Here is a 12,800-nt window from a genome sequence, read left to right on the forward strand (position 1 = left end):
ATCACCTGGAAGCAGACTCCTTTAATAGAGGGTGATTGGATAGCAGTAGATAGCTCTTGGAAGCATTTTACACATTCTACAAGCATCTCTTCCATCTTGCCTTGGTTGAGTTTCTGCCAGTTATCTTTAATCCAGGTACTGATTGCAGCCAGCCACACACTGATATTTGGGAGAGGATACTGGTTATGCCTTCTGCACTGGAAGCGAAGCCAGGGATCATCTGCATAATGCTGATGTGAGATTGTGGTCTCCCCCACTTTGCTTCTCACCCAATGGCTTCATGTAGATGTTAAAAAGGATGTATTAGGATTTCTTTGGCACCATTAGTTTGAGCTAGAACAGCTATAAAATTGACGAAAAGACAAAAAATAATTACTGTAAGCTATATTCACACGTGTCTGAAGTACTGAGATGTGAAAATTCTAAGCTGTCTACTACTGAGCTAATCTGAAATATAGCAGGGCTTAACATTTCTGGTCAGAAAGAATGCCTATGGGCCAGAGGGTTTCTAGAAGCAGGCAGGTGAAGAGACACAGGCTATGTCTACGCTACCGCAGTAAGTCAACCTATGCTACGCAACTCCAGCTGCGTAATTAGTTACCGCGGGGTCGATGGGAGAAAATCTCCTGTTGACTTACCTTACTTTTCTCGTTGGGGGTAGAGTACGGCGGTCGATTGGAGAGTGGTCTGCAGTCGATTTGGCGGGTCTTTACTAGACCTGCTAAATGGATCTCAGAACGTCAATCCCGGTTGTGGTGTAGACCTGCCCACAGATCTGTGCCAAAAGAGGCTTTGCTGCTGGTTTCTAGCAGCTCTGTTAGGCAGGCAAGGGAGTTCTAATAACACGAACTGCTCTCACAATAATAGTAGCTGTTCAGGTTTTGGATCTGGGAAGCATATCTGAGCTCACTTGTCAGCACAGCAAAACTTACTTTTACTCACTAATGGTAACCAAGGAGACCTAAATATTGGTCTCTTAAGACAAAGAGAATTTTATATGAAATCAGTTCATTTCCTTAAAAAATAAAAAAGGAAAAAAACCCCTGTTTATTGACTCTGTAGACTTGTGTGTATTATTTGTATATGTGTGTGTATACATTGTGGGTTGGTATACACACACACACACACACACACAATCTTCCAGAAACATCACATGTGCCATTGAAACATACTATGTTTTCATTATTTTTTAGGCACAGTGAAAGACAGAAGAAAGTTTATGTACCATATTCCTTTAAAACCTGAAACTTGTGTTCCTTTCAGGTAAGAAAAAAATGTGTAGTATAATTTCAGATTTATTTCTAAAGAATTGCTTAACAGAATATGGGGTGAATATGTTCTTCTGGATTGATTTAATCTTTCTATAGTAATTTGCTACACAATTTTCTAAAAAAATGCTAATCAATTTTAATTCAAATTATACTGAAACATCATCTAAATTTTTGCCTTACTATAAAACCGCTGCAATATTCCATGGAAATTCTACATATGTGTTCAGATTTTATTTTTCCATAGATATGAAATGTTGTATTAGGTAACCTGATTTCTTTGAAGTAATAAAGCATTAGCTAGTTCTAAGAATTATTTTATGTGAATGTAATTGAAAGTTGTTTACTAAATGGGAGACTATTAAAGAAAAAATTATAAGGAATGACAGACTTTGTTAGGTTTTGTATGAAAATTTACTGATAGCCAAGCTCAATTATATGTTGTTCAATATTTTCCTCTATACAGTGCTACTAAAGAACGACAAGAAGTCAAGAATCCTAATCTTACTATACCAGACCAGGTTTTTAAAGAATTTAAATCTAAATCTGACATTTTTCAGCATCATGTGTTAAGACAGTCTTTAAGTGGTACATCAGGCTTTTTTACTCCATTTAATAAGATTTCTGCTGAAGAAAGTGAGAAAAGAAGAAATCTGCCGGTATTGAGCAAAACTGCCAAAACTTTTGTGCCACCTTTCAAAGTTAAGACAAATGTTTCCACAAATGAGCAGCATGGCAGCAAAAGACTTGACTCATTGATTAACAAAAATATGAATAGAGATAAAGAACTAAAAGATGTCACAATTCAACCAAATTCTGGAGAGTCTGAAGATTATCAGTTAGAGGAGAAAGATTGCACCAATCAAGTTACAGTGTGTAATTTAGGAGATAATGGAGATGGTGATTCAGGTATTTTCAAGCAAACATTTTTGAACATATATCTGTTGTGAGCAGTAATTGTTTGAATATAACCTTGAAGGTTTTTGCATATTATTGAGAGTTTATTGCTTTTATTTTTAAACCTAGATGTAGGAACATTAGAAATTTAAAAATTTAAAAGTAAAAATCTTTTTTCAATATTTGATTGATTTTGGTCTGTGATATTCATAATGCTGTATTTGCATTTATATGTAAATTTTGAAAGTGAGTCAAGGACTTGATATACCTTTGGACACTGGTTCTTGGAAAATAAGTTGTGTGACAGCTATTTGAATTTCATTTAACATTTGGTTATACATTTTTGTTTAACATACAGCATTCTAGGTGCTGTATAGAATGGTCACTTGTAGTATGTTTTATTTATTTATACATACATACATACGTACATTTATTTTGTTGGCTAATGTTTTTAAAATTTAGGTCCAATCCTGTCAAACACTCATTGCCAGCATTTTCCAAGAGGCATAAGTGAATTAGGTACTCAGCTTTCAGTGGGAGTTGGGATTACCTTTTCTAGGCTTTTTTGAAAATCCCAGTCAGCATGTGTAACTTCACTTATGTGAGTAGTCCAAATTTCTTCAATGGGACTACAGTAACTCCTCGCTTAACATAGTTATGTTCCTGAAAAATGCGACTTTAAGCGAAATGATGTTAAGCGAATCCAGTTTCCCCATAAGAATTAATGTAAATGGGGGGGTTAGCTTCCAGGGAAATTTTTTTCCCCAGACAAAAAACTGTATTTTATATAGTTACATACACACACACACACACACACACAGTGTAAGTTTTAAACAAACAATTTAATACTGTACACAGCAATGATGATTGTGAAGCTTGGTTGAGGTGGTGAAATAAGAGGGTGGGATATTTCCCAGGGAATGCCTTACTGCTAAATTATATGAACTAGCATTTGGCTGAGCCCTCAAGGGTTAACACGTTGTTAATGTAGCCTCACACTCTATAAGGCAGCACAAATGGAGGGAGGGGAGACCGCATGGCAGACAGAGACACACACCCTGTGTGTGGGAGAGAGAGAGAGAGAGATGCACATTGCCCCTTTAAGTACACTGACACCACTCTAAGTACATTGCCTTTTTAAGTAGATCAGCAAGTTGAGACAGCAGCTGTGGCCAGCAAGCTCTGCCGTCATGTCCCCATCCTGCTCTATTTGGAGAAGGGGTAAGCGGGGGGGGGTAGGAGTAGAGGGGAGGGGGACACCCTGACATTAGCCTCCCTCTTTCCCGTCCTCTCCGCATAGTAAGCTGGAGGCTCCGGGGAGCAGCTCCAAGGCAGAGGGCAGGAGCAGCACATGGCAGCGAGGGGAGGGACAGCTGAACTGCCAGCAATTGGTAGCCAACTGGGCGGCTGCCACACAGGGAACTTAGGGGAGTGGGGAACTGATGGGAGGCTGCCGGTCCACCCTAGTTCCAAGCCCCCACCAGCTAGCTGCAACGGGCTGGTCTTCCTGCAAGCAGTGGACAAAGCAGGCGGCTGCCAAACAATGTTATAAGGGAGCATTGTGCGACTTTAAACAAGCATGTTCCCTAATTGAACAGAAACGTAACAACAAAACAGCGTTAACCGGAATGACTTTAAGTGAGGAGTTACTGTGATTGTGTGCATAAATTTATACCCATCTATAAGTGTTTGCAGAGTTAGGCCCATTGTTTACAAGGAAAAGGTCACTTTTTACAATCTCAAGATTATAGATTCAGAAATGATTGACTACTTTCTATTTATTTAATGTTTTCAACAAAAACAAACTTAGATTCTAGAATAAGAGTGTTTAACTTTGTTTGAAATGCACTCATTGAACTAAACATTTTAAAATGTTTTCAATGAATGATGCTTCTTAAATCGTTTTGATTCTGTATGTTTGCTCTATGGCAAATTCTAAAAATTATGTGAGCTAAAAAAAAATCATGCTTGTTACCCACTTGCTTTTACTGAATTGAGTTCATATCCTAAATTAACACACAATTGAAACAGGATTTGATGTGTGGTGTTTTTTTTCCTAGCAGATTTGATGGAAATGATTGCAAACCTTCACTGTGCCAGAAATCTGCAAGAGATGAGAATTAGAAAGAAAAAAAGGCAAAATATTCACCCACAGCCAGGCAGTCTTTATCTCATGAAAACATCTGCAACAAAAAGGATCTCCCTGAAAGCTGCTGTAGAAGAAAAATCTCCTAGTACTTATTCCATTGAACAGGTGGATCTTTACTGTATTCTTCACAAGGTTTAGCTAATTTTGAATATGTGAATTTAAGTGAAATATGTATCTTCTTGGATTTTATAGCCAAATATTACAGCAGTACATTCACTAAGGTTGTAATTACAATAAAAAAAATTAACTAGTACATGCAGTCATTTTAGTTTTAAGAAACTTTTGTATCTCTGTGGCCCTTCACAAATTATATTACAAAATAAGAGTAGAGCAAATTACAAAGGTGAAGTGAGGGGTTGTAAATCCCCTAGTGAGATGGCTCTTAACCCACAATAGTTAATCCTAAAATGAAATTTCAGCCTTTTATATAACATGTTCTGATTTCTGCTGAGATCCTACTAGTGATTTTTCCTCTTTTCTGTTACCTTGGAGCCAAGTTGGTTTCAGAAGCCTCTTGTTCACAGGAAAGGAGCAGCATCTCATAGTCATCCCACTGTTCTTATTGGCTGTGGTGGTTTTTGGTTTTTGTAATTAATATGGGTGATATCACTCTGAGAAACCTGAGACTTTCCTCATAGTCCACAGTGTGTATAAAAGATTTGGCTTTACTAGAGAATTGATAGCTTTAGAAATGATTAACTGAAAAGCCTGGTAATAGCTAATAGGTGACATGTATGGTCTCTTAGGCATGAATGTAGCAAATTGGGGTTCAAGTTTTATTCCACCTTCTTATTCCACCTTTTTTTTCCTCTAGCTAAAATGACAAGCTTGCCATTATAATAGAGAAAAATAATCTTTTAAATGATGTTTTGGGTCTTGTGTAGGCAATTGGTTTTGTTTTAAATATTTTACTCGTTGGTGTTTGTATTCATCTTCTTTATAAACTTAGGACAAAAGGGCTCAATTCGACAATACAAAAATATCCATGTAAAATCTTTTACTGCTGACTGAGGATCTCGTACTGTTTATGCAAATTTTGTTGAGAAATGTTTGATAAGGGAAAATTTTAGATTAATAGATTATAAAGACAGAAGGGACCATGGTGAAAATCTAGTTTGACTTCCTGTATAATATAGGCCCTAAGCCTTCCCTGAGTTAATTCCTGTTTGACCCAGAGCATATCTTTTAGAAAAACTTGCAAGCTTTCTTTTAAAATTGACAGTGGTGGAGATTCCACTTCAATCTTTGGTAACATTGTTTCTTCTATGAGAGATGTCCCTGTGGGTGCTCCACAGTAGGTGTCAGTACGCCCCTGCGCCGTTGTTCGGAGATTTTTACAGCAGTACCCATATTGGCCTCACATATACGGAGCCTGCCTCACATACCAATCTTGTCTTAATAGTGTGCATGCGCGGCCGAACTTCTCAGTTCCTTCTCTACCATCCCCCTGCCAGAGTCGGACCTACAGCAGACTCGTTAAAACTTTTTCTCTTACCCATTCTACATCCTTTTCCCCCTTACTTTAGCACTCTAGTTACTAGATAAGTTCATCCCTTTAAAAAAAAAAAATTTTTGTTCCTGCTTGTTCCTCTCAGCCTCCAGCCGATGTTAATATGTCCGGCTCCCCAGGATTTAAACGGTGCTCTATATGCAGGGACGCCATCCCTATGTCGGATGGTCACTCCCAGTGTATAAAATGCCTGGGGGAGTTCCTCAAAAATGTGCCCATTGTTCCAAATTAAAATCCAAGGCACATAAAGATAGAGAACTCCGCCTGAAAATGATTCTTGGGCAGAAGTCACTCTGACCTGCTTCTGACCCAGGTATGGGCTCCTCAGTGAACCGCAGCCCTCCCGCCTCCAAAAAGGACAAAAAAAAAAAAGAAGACGCCTGCCTCCCTCACCCAAAAGGGAAACATTGCAAGCAAAAGGGTTGCTGAGCAGGTCTATTTCTTTTGTGCAGACCTTTTCTCCACTCAGCACCTTTGATGTGCCGGTTCCCCTGGCATTGCGCTAATCCTGCCTCTGGCTGCGGTGACAGCACAAGCTCCCAGTGCCGAGGCTTCAGGCTTCAAGTTGCCTGCCTCTCTCATGGCACCGTCTGGCACCGCAATGGACACGGTGCCAGCACAGAGGACCTTGCTTGAACAGACCCGGGCTGTGCTTACCTTCCCAGCACAACCGACCTCAGCGCATGCATTGAGCGCTATGGTGCAGAGAACGTCGGTGCCGAATGACCCTCCATCACCACAGGTGCTCCTAACAGAGGATTTCTCTCACACAGGCTCCCTGGCACTGCAGTTCATTCATTCACTGGACCTACAGGTGTCACCTAACCTACAGTTACCTCTACTTGACACCTGTTTTTCTCCGGACATTCATGTGTGGTCCAGATACCTGACTCTGGCTGTATCTCACTTTTCTAGTGATGAGGAAGCCATAGTGCAGGGAGACTTTTCACCATACCAGTTCTCCCAGTCACAGAGCCAAATCAGCACTGCTCACAGAAAATCTAGGTCTTCGTTCATCAAAGACCTCCCGCCCTGGTATATAAACCCATGGATGGCACCACCTATGCCTTTTCCCCTGTCAGTGGCAATATGGGGTCCATGAGCACCACTATGATCGCCAAGATGCCAAAAATAGGAGCAATGCCACCTTGCATACACCAGTGCATACGGCTATGAATGAGAGAGAACAAGCTCTTACTCCACACTTTGATGAACACACTACACATGCTTCCCCAACCCTTGTGGAGCCTGTATCCACACAGGATGAGGCTATACTGTCTCCCCACCAACACTGTTGGATGATTTCTTAAAATTTCAAGATCTCTTCAAAAGAGTCGCCAATGAATTGAGGATTAATCTGGAGGAAGTTTTCTGAAAACCAGCATGAGTTGACTGACATCCTGCAACCTTCCTCCACATCCAAGATTGCCTTACCTATAAATCCAGCCATTATGGATCCTGCCAAAACCATATGGCAAACTCTGGCTACTAGCAGACCTACCTGTAAGCGAGCTTACTGGAAATATTTTATTCCTTCCAAAGGGTCTGAGTTCCTTTTTACTCACCCAGCGCCAAAGACATTGGTGGTAGAGGTAGCTAACCCAGTTCCCAGGTCTACCCCAACTGATAAAGACAGTAAAAGGCTGGACCTGCTTCGTTGTAAAGTGTATGCTTCGTCCACATTACAATTCTGGATATCTAATTATGCGGCCGTTCTGGCAAAATATGACCACAAAAATTATGAGAAACTCATGGACTTTATTTATGACATTCCAGAGGTGGGGAAAAAACAAACAGTTTAAAGCCATAGTCTCTGACGGACAAATCATCTCCCGTACTGCACTACAAACTGCGCTTGATGTTGCTAACACAGCTGCGAGGTCCACTGCTACAGCAGTCGTGATGTGTCGAGCTTCATGGCTTTCATCATCATCTTTTCCTTGCAAGGTTCAGAATACCATAGAAGATCTCCTTTTCGGTGGTGAAAAACTATTTGCCAGTAACACCAATGATGTGCTTCACTCCATGAAGGACTCAAGAGCGACATTATGGTCTCTCGGTATCCAAACCCCTGCAAATAGGAAGAGACAATATAGATACCAACCTTATCAACATCCATGCTACCCTTGTATGCTCAACAAAGTCATAGACCATATGAACAACAATGTCCGTGACCAAGATATCAATGTCGCCACACCAATTCATCGGCTCCATGTCAACCCCCTCCCACTGATAGCAAATTTGAAGATGTGAGCAACAGTATAGAAAACATCATCCCTACTTCGTGCTCATTTTCCCCCCCCCAGTCCCTTTTCGGGGACCCCTCTCACATACAACTGCTCCACCAAGAGGTGCATCACCTCCTCCAATTAGGAGCAGTACAACCAGCGCCTGACCAACACAGAGGAAAAGGGTTCTACTCCCAGTACTTTTTAAAACAAAAGAAAACTGGGGGATGGCGACCCATTCTCGACCTCAGATGCCTCAATAAATTCGTTAAATAAAATTTTTTTAAAAAATGGTGACTTGCAACCATAATTCCAGCACTGGAGCACGGAGATTGGATTTTCAGCCCTCGACCTGCAGGATGCTTATGTTCCTGTGACCATACATCCTGCCCACAGAGGTTTTATTCTCTTCGTTCTGGGCTCACAACACTACCAGTACACGGTCCTACCTTTCGGCCTCTCGACTGCACCTTGTGTCTTTTCCAAACTCCTCACAGTCATAGCAGCTCATCTCAGAAGGCAGAGAATCATAATTTTTACTTACCTCGACAACTGCCTTTTCAAAGCCTGGACCCTCCAAGAAGCCATTCAGTCCACACAATGGACAGTCCAATGTTTCCATGCTCTTGGCCTGCGAATGAGCAAAGAAAATTTTCACTCACTCCCACCCAACAACTGGAGTTCATAGCAGCACATTTCGACTCATGCAAACGAATAGCATCTCTCCCACTCCACCTTTATAACACTATCAACCTTTTCGTTCCCAAGCTGTGCAACAGTCCACAAGTGCCTGCACGAGCTTGCCTACAACTCCAAGGCCCCATGGCCTCTTGCAGTTTTGTAGTCAGGAACACTCGCCTCTTCATGAGGTGTTTCCAAAGCTGGATTCCACTGTCTACAGCCCGAATGTCCATGGTCTGAACAAACTTTTATACATACCTCCCAGAGTCTAGGACTCTCTCCATCGGTGGACATTGCCTCACAACCTTTGCTACAGGTCCCCTTTCTACAGGACGTCCCATCGGTTGTCTTAACTACAGATGCATCCCTTATGGTATAGGGAGTACACATGCCCCAATACACTACCCAGGGTCTTTTGTCTCCGGCCGAGACGTCCCTTCACATCAACGTCTAGAACTCTGAACGATATGCAATGCCTGTCTCCAATGTCTCCTTTCATACAAAACCGACATGTCAGGATAATGACCGACAACATTGCCTACATCTTCTATGTAAACAGGCAAAGGGGGGTGGGGGCGTGATCCCACTCCCTTTGTACAGAAGCAATGAAATGATGGAACTGGTGTCTCAGACACAATGTCTGAATATCAGCTGCATACTTACCTGGCTCTCTCAATACCACCGCGACGACTTCCGCAGAAGATTTCCCATAGACCACGAATGGGAACTAAATGAGGATATAGTACTAGACATATTCCACGCATGGGGATACCCAACCACAGAGCTTTTTGCAACTGCAGCAAACAAGAAATGCTCAAGATTTTGTTCCAGAGCAGGACTAGGCAAACACTCCTCGAGGGATGCGTTCGTGTTCCCATGGAACACCGACCTAATGTATGCATTTCCCTGATGCCACTCATACACAAATTATTGATAAAAATACGAACACACCAAGCCAGGGTCATAATGATAGCCCCACATGGCCCAGACAGGCATGATACCCTTTCCTTACCAAGATGTCACTTTCTGCATCCATCCCGCTACCCTCCGCCCGAATCTCTTGTCCCAACAACAGGGTCTACTACTCCACTCCAGTTTAACCATGTTACACTTCAAGGTTTGGCTCCTTCATGGTTCTCTCATGCCAAGCGAACTTGCTCGGGGCAGATTCAAATGTATTCCTTCGTAGCACAACAAATTCTACATGCACCACCTGCCTTTATAACTGAACAAGATTTACACACTGGTGGGCTGTCACAAACACTGCTCCTTTTTTCCGTGCCTCTCCCGCTAATCCTTGACTATCTATTAGAGATTAAATTATCTGGACTCTCCCTGAGTCCCATCAAACTCCACTTGGCCACAATTACAATGTTCTATGATGCCATCGACGATAGGACTATCTTTGCTCATCCCATTACTAAGTGATTCCTTAAGGACCCCAAACCTTATACCCACACATCAAACCGCCTAATCCATCTTGGGACCTCCCCTTAGTCTTAACATGCCTAACCCAAAACCATTTGAACCCTTAGCCACATGTTCCCTTCTACATCTCTCTATGAAAACTGCATTTCTGGTAGCGATTTGCCTGTGTGAGACGCTCAGGAGAAATTGCATCACTCATGGCAGATTTGCCATGCACCATATTTTTAAGGACAAAGTCACCCTACGCTTACTCCCCAAAATTCCCCAAAGGTGCACTCATCTTTCCATGTCAATGAGCCTATCCATCTCCCTACCTTTCCCAAAACCACATGCAAATTCCTTTGAATCTATGATGCACCCTTTGGGCATGCACAGAGCTTTGTCCTTCTACTTTGACAGGACTAAAACCTTTATACGTTCCGACAAGCTATTCGTCCCCATTGCAGAACTCCCTAAGGGCTCATTTATCTCTAACCACTGACTTTCCAACTGGATCTCGAGTTGCATTTGTCTCTGTTATCAACTACAGAACGTGACCCCTCCTAACTTTATCACGACTCACTCCATCAGATCCATGGCGGCCTCAGTGGCCTGTCTACAGAACATCCCCCTTTAAGGACATTTCCGGAACTGCCATTTGAGCTTTTGAAAATACGTTTGCAAAACATTATGCTCTTACACAGGGACCCATCACCAATACGCGTGTGGGCAGAGCTGTTCTATCTATTGCATTCCTTCCAGATTCGAAGTCCCTACCTCCTTGAGAGATACTGCTTTTCAGTCACTTACAGTGGAACACCCACAGGGACACCTCTCGAAGAAGAAGAGGAGGTTACTCACTTGTGCAGTAACTGACGTTCTTCAAGATGAGTGTCCCTGTGGGTCTCCACCCCCACCCACCTCCCCTCTACGTTGGAGCTGGGCGGCCTCCATTGTAGAGAAGGATCTGAGGAGTTCGGCCGCGCATGCGCACTTTTAAGACAAGACTGGTATGTGAGGCAGGCTCCACGCATGTGCGGCCGATACGGGTACTGCTGTAAAAATCTCCAAACAATGGCGCAGGGGCACACTGACACCTACAGTGGAGCACCCACAGGGACACTAATCTTGAAGATGGTCAGTTTTTGCACAGGTGAGTAATCTCCTCTTCAATAGTTAATTACCCTCACTGTGAAATATTTGCATCTTATTTCTAATTTGAATTTGTCTAGCTTCAACTTCCAATTAATATTGTTAGGAGTTCCTCCTCTCTGCTTGGATTACATATTAGTTTTCCCTGGCAGATGAGAACTGCACACATTTAAAGGAGATGTTTTACAATAACTCTGTATTTAACAAGAAGAATTGTCTGGTTGCTGAAATGCTTGTTGTATTGGATAGTTTTTCTTACTTTGCTGTCTCTCACCTGATCATTTACAGCTGCACATGTATGGTGTTTCGAAGCACTGCATAAAAGTTAACAGCGTAAATGCAGAATCTTTCCAGTTTCTCATCCAGGATTTTTTCAGTAAGGAGTATTTACTGGCTGGACATGGAATACAGCTTGCTGATGGAGGATGGCTTATACCTACTGATGAGGGAAAGGCAGGGAAAGAAGAATTTTACAGGTTTGATTATGAGTTTGAGGAAAAAATTATTCCTAAATTACTACATATTATTACCCTATGACAGGGGTTCCCAAACTTGGTTGGCTACTTGTTCAGGGTAAGTCCCTGGCAGGTTGCGAGACACTTTGTTTACCTGAGCGTCCGCAAGTACGGCCACTCGCAGCTCCCAGTGGCCATGGTTCACCGTTCCTGCCCAAAAGGAGCTGCGGGAAGTAGTGGCCTGTCCCGCGCTGCTTCCCACAGCTCCCATTGGCCGGGAATGGTGAACCGCAGCCACTGGGAGTTGCAAGTAGCCGTACCTGTGGACGCTCAGGTAAACAAAGCGTCTCGCGGCCCACCAGGGGCTTACCCTGAACAAGCTGCAAACCAAGTTTGGGAACCTCTGCCCTATGATAAAACTACTAGACACAGTAAGTGTTTATAAGATGGTAGCTACCCTCTTACTACAGGTCATTAATGCACATTTTAGTCTACTTATGTCATTGTACATAAGAATATTTTAAGCCTTTGTATTTATGGGAGGTTTAATATGTGCATTAATGGGTCATCTGTCCATTTCTCCACTGTGGTGATCTGCAAATAGAAATATAGAAGGTTGGCTTATATTAAAATCAGGAGAATATTTTTGGAGGGATTTTCAAGACTCATGTAGCCTGGAAGCCTGCTGAATCTTTTGATTGATATCTTTTGACATTTTTCAGGTGGGGTTAAGGGGAAGGGGGTTTTTTTTGTTTTTTTGCATGATGGGTGAGAGAACTGGCAAATATTCCAGTTCAATTATTACTTTATCTTCCCTTGCAAAGGGAAGTTGGATTTATAGAGTGAGATCCTGACTCTACAAAGGTCAATGGTAAAACTCCTGTTGATTTCAGTGGGTCCGGTTTTCATTCATACCTTTTTGGCAGCTTTTTGAAGTTATAAGAAAGGTCTGAAGGATTTTTGTTTCTACATTAGAAATTCAGAGCTTGTCCACTCTGGAAGCCTCTGGATAATTTCACTGTTGGCAAGATTATGACATGGAGATGATCCCTC

At 42.1% G+C, this 12,800-nt stretch overlaps 1 protein-coding gene and 1 long non-coding RNA gene across 3 annotated transcripts in view; one reads left to right on the forward strand and one right to left on the reverse strand.

Annotated features, from left to right (window-relative positions):
- BRCA2 (BRCA2 DNA repair associated) overlaps positions 1-12,800 on the forward strand; it is a 102,125-nt gene that overhangs the window by 44,891 nt on the left and 44,434 nt on the right. The window contains exons 13-16 of one of the 2 annotated variants that reach the window (XM_048847162.2): positions 1,194-1,263; positions 1,735-2,177; positions 4,226-4,419; positions 11,581-11,768. In XM_048847162.2, the coding sequence (XP_048703119.2) occupies positions 1,194-1,263; positions 1,735-2,177; positions 4,226-4,419; positions 11,581-11,768 (895 nt within the window). The remainder of the gene's footprint in view (positions 1-1,193; positions 1,264-1,734; positions 2,178-4,225; positions 4,420-11,580; positions 11,769-12,800) is intronic. The other variant, XM_048847168.2, reaches the window with a different exon arrangement.
- On the reverse strand, positions 7,563-11,687 carry LOC142071916 (uncharacterized). The gene is made up of 3 exons (XR_012668154.1): positions 11,567-11,687; positions 8,597-8,683; positions 7,563-7,895 (listed from the first exon to the last, which is right to left on the reverse strand). It is a non-coding gene; the product is annotated as an uncharacterized LOC142071916 (long non-coding RNA).

Source organism: Caretta caretta, chromosome 1 (assembly GCF_965140235.1).
Source record: "Caretta caretta isolate rCarCar2 chromosome 1, rCarCar1.hap1, whole genome shotgun sequence".
Classification (NCBI taxonomy): domain Eukaryota; kingdom Metazoa; phylum Chordata; order Testudines; family Cheloniidae; genus Caretta; species Caretta caretta.